The sequence below is a fragment of the Lycium barbarum genome, chromosome 7 (assembly GCF_019175385.1).
Source record: "Lycium barbarum isolate Lr01 chromosome 7, ASM1917538v2, whole genome shotgun sequence".
NCBI lineage: Eukaryota > Viridiplantae > Streptophyta > Magnoliopsida > Solanales > Solanaceae > Lycium > Lycium barbarum.
The window spans coordinates 7,738,055-7,757,069 of NC_083343.1; the positions used below are offsets into that span (position 1 = coordinate 7,738,055).

Genomic DNA, 19,015 nt, shown 5'->3' on the forward strand with positions numbered 1-19,015 from the left:
CGGACCGTATTTCAATTTACGGCCCGTATTTCAAAACTTATTTGGAATTTCGGAAAACTTCCTTGATAAAAGTTGTAGAGATTTGAAATACATTTCCAACGGTATATTATGGGGGTCAAACGGACATTTATGCAAAGCGTTATGGCCATTTTACTGAAGAGACGCAGTGCAGTCCGTATTGCAAAATGCGGACCGTATTTCAGTTTACGACCCGTAAACTGAAATACAACCAGCACCGTGCAGGACGTAAACTACAATTTCACAGGACAGTATATATTCATCCATACCAGTTCAAGTCATTATTTTTCATTCCCTCAAACCCTAGAACGACCTCCTACTCTCCTCCATCATCAAGAACACCAAGGTAAGCCCACTCTAATTATTCCAACTCAATTCTAACATATATCCTTGTAATCTAAACAAGAAATCATCATTCCTAATATAGGGTTTTCAAGAAAACCCATCTCAAGATTCAAGAATAAAGATTTAGGAAATCTTCTCCAAAATTCAAGTCTTTAATTCAAGTTTTGGAGCAATTAAGGTATGTAGAACTTCCATCCACATGTGGGAATCTCTACGTTCTTCCCCATGCTCCGTTTCTTGATATTCATGAAGTTCAAATCCTAGGGAATTAAACCCAACATATTGGTAGCCCGTATTTATGTATTTATGTAAAGGAATTTTGTATCTATATTCGTTGTTGTATTCTTAATCTTCCATTACGGTTATTAGGAACCCTAGCTTAATCCATGAATCATGAATTATTCCTCATGTGTTCTCATTATGTTCATATGAAACTTTATGATTTTATTTTACAAGTTACAAGCATGTTTTCAAGTCAATTACATATATATGATTATGAACTATTGTTATTACTCATGAATCAAGAATATGTTTACAAGTTATTTCATGAAACCATGTTTACAATTCAGGAAATCATGTTTCCAAGTTATTTCGTGAAATCATGATTATAAGACAAGTACAAGTTAATTCACGAAAGTCATGGGCTTCTTAGCCAACTATATTATGTTCATGTTTTTGGGAGTTGCACGAATTACCGAGAAGGCTCAGATAGCCTGAAACTATGTAGCCACCATAGGACAAGGATCGCTCCGCCCAGTTAGAACGATACCTTAATTTTACACTGAATTGATCCATCAGGCACGTTACCACCTTATACCCTGGCAAGGTATAGGGGCTCTGATGGTCCGGTGAGGTACCAGACTCCACGTATCCACGTGGTGATATCACATGTCGGTCTATGAAATGCTCTCCCTACTTATCATGTTTTTACTTATATTATATATATATGTACTCATGCTCATGCTCAAATTCATGTCCAAGTTTTCAGTTTCAGTTCTTATCATGTTATTCCTTGTCCCATGTTATTTCTTTCAGTTGCTTTACATACCAGTACATTCAATGTGCTGACGTCCCCTTTTATTACCCGGGGGCCTGCATTTCACGATGCAGGTACTGATATACAGGACGACACATCTGCTCAGTAAGACAGCATTCGTATCAACGTATTGGTGAGCCCAATCTCATTCGGGGTTTAGTCAACTTTTGTTTTATGATTAGTTATGCATCTAAGGTATGCTAGGGGATTTATCCCAGTAAGTATGTTTGCCAGTCAGACTCATGATAGAGGTTTCATAGACTAGACAAGTCAGTTACGTTATGTCAGACATTCGGAGTCGTATAGCCATTTTGGCTCATTCATGTTATTTCCGCACTCATGTTTAAACAAGTATTTTTATTAAGTATTATGACTTACTACGTGTTATAAAGGCTCATCATGCATTCACGTTATATTCCGCTCATGTTATGCCTCATGATGATTCAGCAAGCCATGTGGTTCGCTCGGTCACATCCAGCAAGGCACCGAGTGTCGTATTTCGCCCAGGCCATGGTTCGGGGCGTGACAAAGCTTGGTATCAGTGCCTAGGTTCAAGTGTCTTTAGGGAATCTATGAAACCGTGTCCAGTGGGGTCACTTTTATATGTGTGTGGCGCCCACACATATAAACAGTTGACCACCAAGACATTTAAGATTGTCTCACTTCTTTCAACTCTAGATCGTGCAATAGAGCTATGTTCTCAGAAATCACTCGGACTCGTGTGTTGTTTCCCATTCTACCGAATACGTCACGTCTCAATGGATGAGGAAGATATAAATCTAATCCTTATCGATGTGTTTCTTTCAGATGGAGTCATCAGGAATTATTCTAATTCGTGCCATGAAGCTTAGACCAGTAAGTAACATTCTTTTTCCATCGATTCTGAACGTATCAAATGTGTAAGCGGCAAGAAGGAAATTCGAGACCCAAGACTTGCCAAATAGAGCATGGTGTGTTTGTCAGGTGTTAGTACCATTTGAAAGACAAATTTCGGTATGGTAGCACACGTAGGTTATATACCCTATAGAGTAAGTTTATTTGAACTGTTTGACCATGGAGCTATAATATAAGGGTGATGGTTCATATTTAAGACCCCACGAGGTAGCATGTTACCAAGTTAACCGCAGCTGGAATAAATTGTCCACGGTAGTTTTGAGCAGCGGAATAGCCTAAGAGCCAACCACTTGTAATACTAGAAAGTCTTGATTTTTTCAAGGATATATATATATATATATATATATATATATATATATATATATATATATATATATATATATATATATATATATATATATATATATATATATATATATATATATATATATATTTGCCATATGGTCTATGCACATTACTAGGAAAGGACTGATGCGATAAGAAAACCATGAGCAGACGATATTAATTTTTTTTGTAGGGTTAGTTTTAAATTTTTTAAGCTTACTCAGATCAGACCTAGAGAGTATGACATTAGTAAGTTACTACAACAAGCAGATATTACTATGAGATACAAGATATGACAATTCCCTGTTAGGTTATGTGATTAAGTATTTATCCCTAATATGGATAGTGTAATATAATTTTGAAAGTGTATAGGGGGTTTGGGGTTAGTTGTTCCAATTCCTTGTTTGAGACAGATGAAGTTTCCTAAGTGTGACTCGTGTCTATAGTTCAGAAAGACAGTATACAACCCCAGAATAGAGTCAGATAAGGAGGAAAAGTTAGAAATAACCCTACGCTTCACTTTAGTACTCAGAGAAGAATTAGATAATGTGATGCTAGCAAGTGGTTAACAGAAGCATAGCAAGTAAGTTTGAATAGATACAGTGAATTAGAAACTTTTAGCAGAGTTAGTAGAAGTACGATTTGAGTACTTAGTCAAGTTAGCACTACTAAGTGGGTAACTGTTTGAATACACCGAAGGCGTGTTAGAAACCAAAGGGTTTAAGTTAAATTTGAGGTATAGAGATTGATGAAAGAAGAAAATCATCTAAGCAGTAAGAGAGCAAGCTACAGAAGAAGAGCCTTTAAGAGTTATCAGAAAAGAGTTTTCCCCAAGATTGACAAGGCTAGTATGCCAGTCATGTACATTAGAAATCCGTTCATTTAAGTAGTCCAGTTTTCCCAGTAAGTAAGACTTGCTTGAAGTAGGTCGAAGAAATGAGTCGTCATTATGTTAGAGTAAATTAGCAGAACCACTAGATGACCACTCATCGCAAACTCAAGAGATCCACAGGTTTTAAACATCAGCTTTTGAACTAAGGGGGAGATCGTGCGATAAGGTGCCAATGTAGATTATGTGTTTTGTAAGTTGATAGGTGTTAAGGATATTATGCTAGAGGATCACAATTTCATGTATCCAAGATAAGGTGCGTAGAATGTGATTGTTGTCATGCTGTTGAGATCAAATACTAGGTAATTATGTTATAAGATAAACTTCTAGATCGAATAACGGATTTTAAGGGTGTAACGTTTCCAATTCCAAAATAATTCATGAACTATGTAGTACCAATTCCCAAACGTACTCTACACATGCCTAGCATACCTATCTTATGCCCTTGTTAAATCTTTACACTTCATGTTTAAGATATAAGAATTAAGACTCCATACGATAGTAAGATATACAATGGAATGTTCTTTCATGTTTCTCACATCAGGTTGTACTCATGTGCAAGGTTAAAGACTGTATTCATGTCTCACGTATCTATCGTGCTTTTATACTCATGTCCGTGTTCTAGTATCTAAGTGCTTTTCAAATCTGATGATGATCTTGACCGCTATGATTATTTTATCCATGTTACCACATACTCATGCTCCAATCCATTTCGCTATGTATCCCACTTATAGCGGTATCGTAACAATGATGTTATTAGATGATAATGAAGGTGAACCAAGATGGATGTCCTACCCATGATTCTATGTAATTCGTGCTTATGTTTCTTTGGCTAAGGTTTTAAACCATCTAGTAACTTGGCACAAAGGATGCCCTTACTTTTTTCAAAGTACCTATGCCATTTTTATGTCCAAAGTGACTTTCTACCCATGTCTTAGATGTTCGAGGAATGAATTATTCATGCCTATAATCCATTCTTTCATAAGTCTTATTTATAACAAGGGCGTTTACTCACTGTGATAAGAGTAAGCTATGTTGAATCATGTCCCATCATTTTAGTATATCTAAGTTCTAAAGGTAATACTTTATACATGTCTTATGTCTATGAGTACCCAAGAGTGAGCCTACAATTGTACGCCATGCAAGACACACTTATGCTTTAGTCTTACTTCAATGCTCATGAACTCCAGTCTATACGCCATGGTATGCAAATACTTATGTGAACGCCATGTTTTTAATGTGCCCATGTCCCATGTCATGCTATTCACACATTCACGTTTCATGCCATATGAATCACGTTCCCATGTACGCATGTTCCACGTTACATCCTCCATGTCCAATGCACCATGTCATGTTTGTGCTCTAAAGAGAAGTATCTCATGTGATTAGTACCTATAATTCCTTTTCTCTCAATCCTTCATGATCCACTCACAATAATAAGCAAGGTATGCCAAGGTATTCCTATCTATGTTTTAGAGCAAACAAGAGTTCCTTTCCTGCTCCCTATAGTGCTTATCTCAGGAGTATCTGATTCGACATATTCATTTCATGCCTATGCTAGAGATTTATGAATACCTATGTTAGGATCATATTCTTGTTATACGACTCAATTCTGTCACATTCGCATCGAGTTGCGCTTACATTCAAAGCCTAAGTCATATTCAAAGCTTAAGCCATGTTCCTATCTCATATAACCATAGTGACATACGAACGTCTATGATCAAGTCTCTAAGTATCCAAATCCTACCCGCACTTAGTATTCAACCCTCATGTTGTAACAATCATGTTTTCAACATTCAGACCCCATGTTACGATATCCATGGTTACACGTATTCGTATCTCATGACAGTTTAGCAGTCATGTATTCATGTCATCCAGTTTCATGTATTTATGTCCCACGTCATGCGTCTCACGCCCAGGTAATCATGTCATGTTCGTGCCTAGTTCCATTACTAATGTCATTCGTGCCTACGCATTTCTTCCAAACCCCATGCATAGTAATCATGAAATCATTCAACCAATATCCGTGTGTTCAAGCCAGCTCAGTATATATGTTAGCTACATTCAAGATTCAGTAATCACGTTATGTCACATCATGCGTATTAAGATACCGTGTGAGTTGTGTGTTGGTACTTTAGTTAGCTGGTAGGCGTTTGAGAAATGTCATGAAGGTCCGACTTATGAAGGAAGTCCTGCCATAAATTTTGTAGATTCCAGAGTTAGTAGCGATTCTTAACCACTAATCATAAATCGAGGACAAATGTTTCATGATTCTCAGTCATGTAGGTGCTACTCAGTTTCATGTTCCCCATGTACATGTTTTCATGTAATCGCATATTCAGTTCTTATGATCCATGACCATGTTCCCACGTAACCATGTCAAGCTCTTATGTTTTGCGTCATGTTTCTTTCATGTTCACGTATTCAAGCCATGTCCAGCCATATTCTTAACCATGACCCATCATTCGAGGAGGAATGATCCCAAGGGGGAGATATTGTAACAGCCCGTACCTTTAACTTAAACTTTGATCATGATCCTAGACATAGAAAATCAGATAAGGAATGTGAGAGTTAGAATTTCTCTGTTCAGTTGTAAGATGGTGGTTTACGCCCAGAACAGTGACCGTATTTCGGTTTACGCCCATGAACAGTGATCGTAAACTGAAACCAAGAATTTCTGAACATTCTGGAATTTGACATTTTGGTGTCACATGGTTAATACGGACCATATTTCTATTTACGGCCCGTATTTCAAAACGTATTTTGAATTTGGGAAAACTTCCTTGATGAGAGTTGTAGAGCTTTGAAATACCTTTCCAACGGTATATTATGGGGGTCAAACGGACATCTGTGCAAAGAGTTATGGCCATTTTACTAAAGAGACGCAGTGCAGTCCGTATTGCAAAATACGGACCGTATTTCAGTTTACGACCCGTAAACTGAAATACGGCCAGCACTGTGCAGGACGTAAACAACAATTTCACAGGACAGTATATATTCCTCCATACCAGTTCAAGTCATTATTTTTCATTCCCTCAAACCCTAGAACGACCTCCTACTCTCCTCCATCATCAAGAACACCAAGGTAAGCCCACTCTAATTATTCCAACTCAATTCTAACATATATCCTTGTAATCTAAACAAGAAATCATCATTCCTAATCTAGGGTTTTCAAGAAAACCCATCTCAAGATTCAAGAATAAATATTTAGGAAATCTTCTCCAAAATTCAAGTCTTTAATTCAAGTTTTGGAGCAATTAAGGTATGTAGAACTTCCATCCAAATGTGGGAATCTCTACGTTCTTCCCCATGCTCCGTTTCTTGATATTCATGAAGTTCAAATCCTAGGGAATTAAACCCAACATATTAGTAGCCCGTATTTATGTATTTATGTACAGGAATTTTGTATATATATTCGTTGTTGTATTCCTAATCTTCCATTACGGTTATTAGGAACCCTAGCTTAATCCATGAATCATGAATTCTTCCTCATGTGTTCTCATTATGTTCATATGAAACTTTATGATTTTATTTTGTAAGTTACAAGCATGTTTTCAAGTCAATTACATATATATGATTATGAACTATTGTTATTACTCATGAATCAAGAATATGTTTACAAGCTATTTCATGAAACCATGTTTACAAGCTATTTCATGAAACCATGTTTACAAGTTATTTCGTGAAATCATGATTACAAGACAAGTACAAGTTAATTCACGAAAGTCATGGGCTTCTTAGCCAACTATATTATGTTCATGTTTTTGGGAGTTGCACGAATTACCGAGAAGGCTCAGATAGCCTGAAACTATGTAGCCACCATAGGACAAGGATCGCTCCGCCCAGTTAGAACGATACCTTAATTTTACACTGAATGGATCCATCAGGCACGTTACCACCTTATACCCTGGCAAGGTATAGGGGCTCTGATGGTCCGGTGAGGTACCAGACTCCACGTATCCACGTGGTGATATCACATGTCGGTCTATGAAATGCTCTCCCTACTTATCATGTTTTTACTTATATTATATATATATGTACTCATGCTCATGCTCATATTCATGTCCAAGTTTTCAGTTTCAGTTCTTATCATGTTATTCCTTGTCCCATGTTATTTCTTTCAGTTGCTTTACATACCAGTACATTCAATGTGCTGACGTCCCCTTTTATTACCCGGGGGCCTGCATTTCACGATGCAGGTACTGATATACAGGACGACACATCTGCTCAGTAAGACAGCATTCGTATCAACTTATTGGTGAGCCCAATCTCATTCGGGGTTTAGTTAACTTTTGTTTTATGATTAGTTATGCATCTAAGGTATGCTAGGGGCCTTGTCCTAGTAAGTATGTTTTCCAGTCAGACGCATGATAGAGGTTTCATAGACTAGACAAGTCAGTTACGTTATGTCAGACATTCGGAGTCGTATATCCATTTTGGCTCATTCATGTTATTTCCGCACTCATGTTTAAACAAGTATTTTTAGTAAGTATTATGACTTACTACGTGTTATAAAGGCTCATCATGCATTCACGTTATATTCCTCTCATGTTATGCCTCATGATGATTCAGCAAGCCATGTGGTTCGCTCGGTCACATGCAGCAAGGCACCGAGTGCCGTGTTTCGCCCAGGCCATGGTTCGGGGCGTGACACATAGTATTTTAGGAAGTCGCTAAACCTTTTTTTAAAACTGGGACAATGTATCAATTTTTGCTTGACAAGTCAAAACTTAGCTTGATCTTGAATTTTTTTTCAAACTGGTTTAATGACCCAGTTAGTTGTAAAAAAAAAAATGAAAAAATGGGATTTGATTAAGTTAAAAAAAAATTAAAAAAAGGAACCACGTCTAATGGTTTTTTCCAAAATGGCTAAGCAATGAAATTTTTGGGCTATCTGTCACGACCCAATTCGCGAGTCGTGGTGGCACCTACGCTATCCCTCCGAGTAGGCGAACCACATTACTAATAACAAGTTAAATAAGCAGAAAATTAAATAAGAATAAGTTATCAAGTCTTAAATACTTATCATAACTGGAAATGTCACGACAACCCCAAAATCTGGTCAAAGGGTACAAGAGCGCTAACATAGTACGGAATAGAAGTTTGAAAATACCCGAAGGCTGCATATTGTCTGTCGAATACAAAAACAGAAATAAATAGAGGAGGTCCTTCAGGGGCCACGGATGACCAAGTAGCTCACCCTGAATGACTGAAAGATGTCGCCCTCGCGTATCAGCCACGGGATGTAGAACTGGAACCTGGATCGTACTCTGCACTCAACAAAAGTGCAGCAAGAGTAGCATCAGTACAACACTTGTACTGGTAAGCATCATAGGCCGACAATGATTAGATAACGCATGAAGAAGTTGAAACCAACAAGTAGCACAAAGAGCAAACAGGTATGGTCACGTATCATATACAAGTAAAGTGTAAAGGAATCATGAAATCAACCAAGATAGATATAATTCACAAAATGATCAGACAAATATATGAGTGGATGAATGCAATGCAATAGTCACTTCTCTCACTCCACTCTCGTACACACATGCTAAGGGCAGTGCCTCAAAGCCATGACCCATGGGGGACTCGCGAAGTCCATGTACCACTCGTGCTCTCCGGCAGAAACCTTGGAGGCTATTAATCACTCTCAATCTCCGGCAAAGACCTCGGAGTCTCTCTGTCACTCTCCATCTCCAGCAAAGACCTCGGAGTCTCTCAATCACTCACCTCACCAATCATCACAACAATAATATGGAAAGCATGCCATGCATGATATCAGTCTCAACAATATCACCAATATAAATCAACAAGTACAAGTCATATTACTGTCCACTGTTCAATTATCAATATTACCATTCCTTTTCATGTGATAAGTGAACTAGTATGTGACGGAGATACAAACAAGTGATAATCACAGAAATAACACATGGCGACAAGCCCACATAACAGCTGACAAAACCACCTAATTGGAATTCACCTCCACTTCTTGCCCGAAGGCCTATCATGCTATCCCCGTCACTTTCTACAACTACATACGATTCTCTAATCAAAGTCTAACTAAAGTAGACCGTAACCTACCTCGAAGGCCGAGCGGGTGCCTCGAACGATCAAACCAACGCCTTCCCTTTCCGGAGGCCTCTGAACGATCAAAGTCTATCAAATATATGATTTACATTAGAATCCGAATTTAAGGACGCCCATAGGCCATAATGCTATATTTATATTCAAAACTCAAAAATGCACCCCGAAAAGTGACCTCAGGCCCACAAGGGCAAAATTGGAATTTTCTTTAAAAATTATTTTACCCATAACTTAAAGGTCCTGTATTCAGAAAATTAGCCAATTCCATACACAAATGGACTCTCAAATCATAATTTCTCATTTTTTTAAGACTAGGGCTCAAAACTTCCAATTACCCCAAAATCCTAACTTAGGATTAAAATATAGCTTACCACATCTCAAATACCATGAATTCGAAGGTGTACGTATAATCCAATACACCAAAGGTTAACTAACATAAACCCATCCGATAAAATTGAAATTTCAACATAGCAACGATAAGGCAATTCTAGTACCCGAAACAAAAATATGAAACCAGTGATTTTCAATTAGAAAAGAACCAACGTACAGGGACCATAACCTTACATTAATTCTACCAATATCACCCAAATGATTAGTTCATCATTACTTAATCATTATCCCTTAAGTCATTGTGCAATCATTATGTCACCCACTAAATTTCACTTAATTCTAAATGCCCATAATAGTACACGTACCAATTGGTCTCTTGAGACTTAACTCCATTGTCCACATTACGTTTTCCTCTAAACACATGAATATGAAATTTGAAGAAACCAAATCGGAAACAGTGACTAACCTTTTACAACTACTCAGGAACTCATTTAGCCATTACACACTAATCGTTACGTAATGATTCCACACGTAAGCGAAATTCCAAGAACAAATATGTAGAAGCAACGTACCTGTTTTCTCTAGAATTTAAGTCCACAAAAAGAAAAGAAAAACTGTTGTTGTCGTCCACTACATCAAAGTGTTTCTATTTTCTTTGTTTTTCATGCCCACAGTAAATGAATTATTTTTAAACCCTAGGCTTCTAATATATATATGGCTCATAAGAAGTGGGTTAAGCCTCATAACTTAACCCAACAATTTCTACAATTTACTTACTCATTTAACCATTATAATAAATGTAATCATTTCGTCAAATACTTTATTTATGGGTTGGTTGATTTCTTGAAAATAAGTTTTTTATGATTGATGATGAAATTGAATATGTGTGTGTTAATGGAGGAAAATGGGTTGATTGATTTCTTGAAATGAAGAAGAAGAAGAAGAAGAAGACGACGTGGCACTGACGTGGCGCCAATGTGGCGGAGAGTGTGAAACACTCTCCACTATGCAACTGGGCTTCAAATTTTGATTGTGCCATGTCAGCCAAAAAAAGTATAATAATACAGAAAAAATAAGATCGGGGGGTAATAGGTCGCCCGCAAAAGTTGAGTGCGTCATAATTAATCCGAGCATACGTTTGGGGGGGGGGGGGGGTTATGTATTTTCCCAATATATATCATATTTCATCAACTATTCCAACAAAAAGAGATTACTCCATTATGCAGTAAGGAAACTAAAAAAGGATTTTTAGAAGACTAGAAATACTTAAAAAGACTAAGAAAATATCATTACTATGAGAAAGAGCCTAGGGAGACCAAGACTAGTTCTTGTTCTTCTTACAATTGGATGATCTTTTAAGATAAAAGATGTCTCTATTTATAGCAACAAGAATGCTCCTTTGATTGCTTCTAGTTTGCCCAAAGTAAATGTAATTACTTTGGTCAAAGTAAATGAGATTACTTTGGGCAAAGTGACTTCATTTCTTTATTTCTTCATTTCCCACAATATTGACAAGATGACATCTTCATATTGGCCAAAGTAGCTTTCTTCTTCATTTCTTTGATTTTTAGCTTTTTCATATATTTTTTTCCTCCAAGATTTGTTAGAAAAATGCGAGAATAAGATATAATTATTCATATTTTAATTTGAAATTTTATTTTTATACACCGAAATTACATGAATAATTTATATTCATCACATATTAATGCTTATTATAAAGCTTTATTTGTAAATATATTACAAGTGACGTATACATTTTACTTAGTCGAGGACGTACCTTGTCTTTATTACATAAAGAGAGGCCAAACAGAGGTAAATAAACAAAGGAGAAATAGTGGAACAGGACTCAAATTCTATTCACACTTTTATACTGACTTAACATATGTAAAGTGTTCCAAGAATCATTACTGCATAGTTTAGACAGTCATAGGCTTGAAAACTGTGTCTTACCATTAAACTCTTCGTTCTTCAAGATTTAATCAACAATAGTAGTTTACCTATCTCCAATTAATCCCAATTTTCACACTAGTTTAATGTAAGATGGATTGGTTTAAGGACGAAAAGCTTTTGCATGTAGCGAACATCCCCACACCCCCACCCCGCGACAGTTTTTTTTTTTTTAAAAAAAAAAAAAAAAAAAAAAAAAGTGTACATGAGAGTGATGGAGAGAGAAACAATCTATGTGTCTACTGATAATCAATTTATGTGATATTTTTCGCTTTTAAGAGTCAATTTGACTAAACGTTTAAGCTAAATTGGATTTAACTCAATATTTTAAAATTAAAGTTTCTATATTTGAAAATTCCGTGAAAAGTACTACAAGTTGCAACTTTTCTTATACCAATATGATGAAAAAATACATCTTAAAATGTTGGTCAAAGTTCATGTAGTTTGAATCTCAAAAAGCGAAAAGTATCACATAAATTGGGACAAAGGAAGTGGTAAGTAAGTACATCAAGCAGGAGAACCTTAAGCCTAACCTTCGTGATACTTAAACAGAAAATTTGCTTATTACATTACAATCTATGATATTTAAATAAAAAAGAAGGATGTTGAAGCTTTTCCAGTTTAGAGCCTGTTTGGATGGGCTTCTGTCTTTAAGTTGAAAACAGCTTATAAGCCAAAAAAAATAAGTTGGGATAGTCCAACTTATTTTTTTTGGCTTATAAGTTGTTTTCGGCTTATAAGCTGCTTTAGATAAGTTAAGTCAAATGGACTCAATTATTTTTTTGAGCTTATTTTAAGCACAAAATGACTTTAAGCTAGTCAGTCAAACACTCAAAAAAGCTAAAAACAACTTATAAGCCAACTTATAAGCCAATCCAAACGGGCTCTTAATTAACCCTCTAGAAATAAGCTCAGGTTAATCTCTCTCTTAACTGTTAACGGAGCAGACGGTAAGTGGGAATAACAAGTAAATTCTGAGCTCTTGGAGCTGCCAAACCAAACTTTTCAGTCATGTCCAAATCACCAGGCAACATACCGTCAGGCAAATCCCAATTGAAGCAATGAACTAATTGTGCAACTATCAACTTCACAATAATCAACCCCAGATTCATCCCTGGACAACTTCTTCTTCCATATCCAAATGGTAGCAAATGAAAATCATGTCCACGAAGATCGATGTTCTTGCCAATAAACCTCTCAGGAACAAATTCCTCAACGTTGTCCGACCATATCTTAGGATCATGCCCTAACGCCCAACAATTTATCATAACTCGTGATCCTCTTGGTATGTAACATTCATTTATGACAACGTCTTCCATTGATTCTCGGGGAACTAAAAGAGTCGCCACAGGATGTAACCTGAAAGTTTCCTTGAGCACCAGTTCTAAGTATTCCAACTTAGGCAAATCTTCCTCCTCAACCATTCTATCCAGTCCTACTATAGATGTCAACTCATCCTGGAGTCGGTTCATTACTTTTGGATGCTTAACAATTTCTGCAAATACCCATTCTATCCAAGTGTGTGAAGTATCAATGCCTCCAACGATCATGTCAGAAAGGATAGCTTTCATGGTTGCACGGTCAATCGAGTGGGCTTTCGAACCATCTTGAGATGACAACATGACATCGACAAGATCCTTGCTTCTCTTGTGAGTGTAATTCCTAACATCTTGTTCATGCTCGTTGATTATGGTATCTAATATTTCTTGAGCAGTCTTGCCAGTTTCCTTCAACTGCTTATTTAAGCCCTGAATTATTCATTTTTTCGCAAATCACACATCATGAACAATATACATGACCAATATATTACATAAAACTTAAACTGATCTTCACAAGGTGGATGACACACTCGTAGAAGCAACCAAATCCTCCCTTCAATATCAAAAGGCAGTGGCAATCTTGTTTATCTATTGTTGAGTATTAATCGCGTTACACTTTATTAACTATGAAATATTATACATTCATATATTAATTTGAAAGAAGTTCATCAAATTCTTAAGTATTAATATTAAAAATCTAAGAACACAGACTTCGAATAAAATATGTCAAACTGACCTCAAAGCTAAAAGCATAATAATGGAGAACAAAATTGGGAATGGATAGGTATGCCGCTAAATGCGGAATATCAAATTTAATACTCCCTCCGGATAAAAAAAGAGTCTACTGAGCCATTTGCCTTAAAAAATACTAACTCCAAAAAATACTAACTCCTAGACTAATATAGGTAATTTGACTAAACTATCCTTAATGAAATAGGCATTGGGATTTGATCATATAACACATAATAGGGGCAAATCTGAAAAAACAGTGTTAATTCTTTCTTGATTTGATAAGTAGACACTTTTTTTTATCCAAGAAAAAAAGGCTAAGTGGATATTTTTTTTTATCCGGAGGGAGTACTACCTAGCTTGATTTGAAAGCAGAAAGAAGATTCAATTGACCATTAATTGAGCCTCTAGGGCTAGGTCTAGTGGTAAGAGCCAAGCGTGTGATCTGCGAGCTAAGTGCACGTTACGAGTCAAACGCTACCGCAAAAACCTACCCTCTTAATTTATGTGACACCTTTCGAATTTCGAGAGTCAAACAAGATTTTCTTTAAACACAATATTTTCATGTCTTTTAAATTTTTTAAGTAATCATTTATAGTGACTTATAGTACTTTTTACCTAGTTTTTAAAGATGTAAATTTTATTTCAAAAAGATTAAAGATTCCATATCCGAATTCACGATCAAAATAAAAAAATGCGACTGAAAATCGAAAGGATGCCAGATGACAAGAGGGAGTTGTTCAGATAGTAAACACTCTACACCTCCAACCTGAAAATTGTGGGTTCGAGTCAACAAGGAAACAAAAAGGAAAGCTCCTAAAGAAGGTTATAAAAAGATGGTGTCACATAAATTGACACAAAAGGAATAACATTTTTAAGTAGAGAAGGATATTATCGAACAGTACACCACCAACTCTCACGAATTCTCGATTATGTAAATCAAATCGACCATTAATTGATACTCCATCTGTTTTATATTCCTTAGGCCTTATACTAAAAATAAATTTTTAGTTTAGTTTTACTTGTCCATTTTGACAAATATTTATTATTTTCATCCAATACTACTCTTATCATTATGTAATTACATTAAGTGCTAGTAGTCAAATTTAAATTTTCAAAACATAATTAATAAGGTTACTTTAGTAAAATAAACCCTAATAAATAATTAGACTACAACAAAAAGTAAATAAGAAAAAAAAAACTAAAGTCAAAGCTTATTTATTAAAATCTAAACTAATAGAAAATAATTTCAGAAAAAAATTAATAATTCTCGTGGTCAAATGGCTTACATCAAGGACAAGAATAATACTCCCTCTGTCCCATTTTACAAAAATAGTGATTCTTTTTTTCTTTTTCTTTTTTGTTGTGATATAAGACTCTTTTGTTCCTTTTTTTTTTTTTCCTCTTAATTTAGAAGTAAAGGCTGATTTTGCATTGATTTTCAAGCAAAATCTCAGAGTTGTAGATGTCTCTAAGGATGTACAAAGCAATATTTATTCTTTCATTTCATATGATGTTCCCAACTATCGATCCAACCAACAAGTTTTCAAGGTGAAGCGTATGAGAAAATTAATAACCAAATTATGCATTAAGATTTTAATTCTTGTTGATCATGCCAGTAGGGAATATAGAACTTCTAATACTTTTTCATTTTATTTTGTATAATGTTAACATATATGTGTTAGAGAATCATCGGTCAAGTAAGGATTTCCAAAGGGCTCTAAATAATCGTGGCTACTCTACCCATTGCCTCGAGATTTTGGATCAATGCTCAGATCAATCTTTCAAAACCTAAGATTAGTTTAGTGGGAAAACATAGGGGTGTCAAATTTGGCCCAAAAGGTGATGACCCGTCCAATTCACCTAAAATTTTATGGGTTGGGCTCAAGATAATTTGATATTTGGCTGATTTTCACTCAACCCAACATAGCTCATTTTAAAGTAATCTCTAACTTAGCTCAATACTAGCCCAATTCTAACTCCTTTTTAAGATTTACTTAAACTCGGGTTTGTTGCTTGAGATTTACTTTATTTTTTTAATATATACACTTTTCTTGTATTATGTATCTTATAAGTTTGTGGTGTGTTTAATATGAAGGGAAATATTTTTCACGAAAAATGTTTTTCTCGAAAATATTTACCATGGAAATGTTTTAAAAAAAAAATATTTCCCACGAAAAATCCACGAAAATAATTTTTCACAAAAAATGTATTTCTAGAAAATAGAACCTTCAAAAAAACTGGGTCAAGTTGAGCGAGTCATGACCCAACCCATTTTCAACCCAAGTAAGTTTTGGGTCAATATTAACTCAACCCATTTATTAGCTCAACCCATTTTGATTGGGTCAATTTCAGCCCAACCCGCCCATTTGACACCCCTAGGAAAACATATAGTGATGATTCTGCCTTAATGAAATGATTTACCACGATACAAATATATATAACTTTACAAATGTTACAAGTTTTCGTTTCTTTCTTAACCTTCGTATCTAATTAAATTATATCACATAAATTAAGACCGAGGAAATATACGAGAACATACCTGAATATCAAATGGCTCAAGAAAAGGCACATAATCAGCAATATTAAATTGTCCGGCCAACCGCACCATCTCGTGAACTATACTCTTCCAATCAAATCTATCACTATTCCCATCATCCCCAAATAACATTCTATGCGTCATTTTACCAATCAAATCACCAATCTTTTCACCAATATCCACCACTTCACCACCCACCTTTAAATACTGCACTAAAGACCCAATTTCCTCTTTCCTCGTCCCACCAAACGACCCGATTTTCTCAGCTGTGAGCAATTGTTGTGTGCAGAATTTCCGAGCATTACGCCATTGTGGCCCATGAGGTGCAAAAGCTAACCCCTTATCACCATCACTTATGTAATTCACCGCTTTAAGCTTTGGCCGGCTAGCGAAAACGGCGTCATGTGTCTTCAGTATCAGCCCCGCGGTTTCCGGGGTTGAGACCACCACCGTTGGGACGTTCCCGAGCTTCAAGAAAATTATTGGACCATAACGTTTGGATAGATCGTATAGGGTACGATGAGGGAGGGTACCTGTTGAAAAAAAATAATTCAAAGTTATATGAAATCAAAATTGGTTAGCATTTGGTATTTTAATTCATGTCTAAGTAGGTTTTATAGGAATTATGTAAGATTAGACTTTCCTATTTTCACTTAAGTAGATACTGTACTACTCCCTCTTTCCATCCCAGTTTAAGTGTCTTAGTTTGATTGAACACAAATTTTAAGAAATAAAAATAGATTTTTGAATCTTCTGGAATTAAAGATGTGTAAAGTACTAAAATGTCCTTAGGAGTCATTTAGTACACGGGATAAGGTGGGATATCCAGCACTAAGTTTGAGATTAATTTTGTACCCTGTTTGATAGAAGGTATACATTTATCCCACGATCAATTTATAACTTCTATCAAACAGGGTATAAAATGAAGCCCAAATTTAATGATGGAATATCCCACCTTATCCCATTAACCTTGGAATTATTTTATTCCACCTCTCAAATGGGACAAATTAGTCCCAGTATAATAATCCTGGGATTGTATAATCCGGGATAAATTAGTCCGCATGCCAAATGACCCCTTACAATCTAGTAAAGGAAAGTAAAACACTTCAATTAGGACTAATGGAGTATTATACATAGCAGTGATGCTAGCTTTTTCATATTACGGAGTAGTAGAACACATTCAAAGATTTGTGAAATTTTAAATAAAATTTGATCCTTCAATACCTAACATGTGGAGATTGCCAATTATAGGAAGGCCACGTGGACCCGGCGGAAGTTTCGGGTGAATTTTATCCGGCGCTGCTCTCCATCGGAAGTGGATTAAGTAAAAGAGAAAACCGATGAGAATTGAAAGAAAGACTATGTATATGGAGAAGAACATTTGGGGAGTTTTGGGTTTGGGAATTGGGATAAGTCTAATCAAAATGAATATAAATATCAAAAAAGGATATATAATAATGGTGGATGAGAGAATATGTATGTAGTTCTCCCATTTTATAGAGTACGTAATAAAGTGTAGATTGTGGAGTTGCTAAATTTGGAATTCATGTTCATAGGAGAGGACATGTAAAGTTGCCAACTTGCCATTGCTGACAAAACAAATACGGCACCTTTTCTGAAAAAATGATTTTTAATGTCTGATTAACTTAACATAAAAAGGAAAATATTTAAAATAAAAATTCAAAGTCAAATAAAGTTGGAAGAGACTAATATATTATGGAGTTTAGGTTTTGTGCACTATCAGTATATGATAGGTCTTTTGAGCATTTTAATATTATTTAATTGACATGTTAAAAGTGTCTCATTTTCTTCCTTTGACCATGTCATTCACGTTGGTAGCATTAAGAGGCATTGAATGGTACGTTCTGTTGCTGCATTCACATTCTAATGCGCCACAAACAAAAAAAAACCTCTCTTGAGACGTTGATTAGGCGAATCCGCATGGAGGAAGAGGCAAGGGGCCAAGATGCACTTTTGCAAACGGAAGAGAGCAACTTACAACCCGTCACAAATAAGGTAAATTTAATTACTTCAAATAATGTTGCTCCTAATACTAACAAAAATACCTCTATGAAGCCTAAGAAGAAAATATTCAAGAAAAATAATGGTAGACCTCCCAAGAAAAATAATGGTGGTAACAGCCAAGCACAAAATGGAGGACCATGCTTTGTCTGTGGCAAGAGTGGGCATATTGCTCGATTTCGCAAGTTTCAGAAACGTGGTCCTACACCTCAGGCGAACGTTACCAAAGAGCCACTTGTGGCGGTGATAACAGACTTAAGCAAACCAGCCAACCCACTAGAAAAAAAAAATCACCTCGTGGCTTTAAAAAATAAATCTACTTGAAAAAAATGGATATACTTATTTTTATAAAGTCACGTGACATTTTCGTAATTAAAAAATAAGCTAAATGATTTAAAAAAATATTATGTCAGCAAAAAGGGTATATTTGCACCATTGTGTAACGACAGGAGTATATTTGCACCATTTGTATAACGGTAGGTGTATATATGACAACTTTTTTAATAAGGATATATTTACTCTAAATGGCAAAGTTGAGGGTA

At 35.8% G+C, this 19,015-nt stretch overlaps 1 protein-coding gene across 1 annotated transcript; it reads right to left on the reverse strand.

The window, feature by feature from the left end:
* Positions 1-12,229: 12,229 nt before the first annotated feature.
* LOC132603059 (cytochrome P450 CYP736A12-like) lies at positions 12,230-17,971 on the reverse strand. Its single transcript, XM_060315927.1, has 3 exons — positions 17,676-17,971; positions 16,455-16,984; positions 12,230-13,612 (listed from the first exon to the last, which is right to left on the reverse strand). Exons 1-3 carry the CDS (start codon positions 17,830-17,832, stop codon positions 12,800-12,802), a joined length of 1,500 nt encoding a protein of 499 aa, XP_060171910.1. The 5' UTR covers positions 17,833-17,971; the 3' UTR covers positions 12,230-12,799.
* Positions 17,972-19,015: the final 1,044 nt, after the last annotated feature.

Bases quoted from the DNA above. Each gene is read 5' to 3' on its own strand.
- LOC132603059 (XM_060315927.1), bottom strand. From the start codon at position 17,832: ATGTTCTTCTCCATATACATAGTCTTTCTTTCAATTCTCATCGGTTTT. The intron at 16,985-17,675 runs GTATTGAAGGAT...TTTTTTCAACAG, and splicing joins TGGCAATCTCCACATGTTAG to GTACCCTCCCTCATCGTACC. The intron at 13,613-16,454 runs GTATGTTCTCGT...TGAATAATTCAG, and splicing joins TTGAGCCATTTGATATTCAG to GGCTTAAATAAGCAGTTGAA.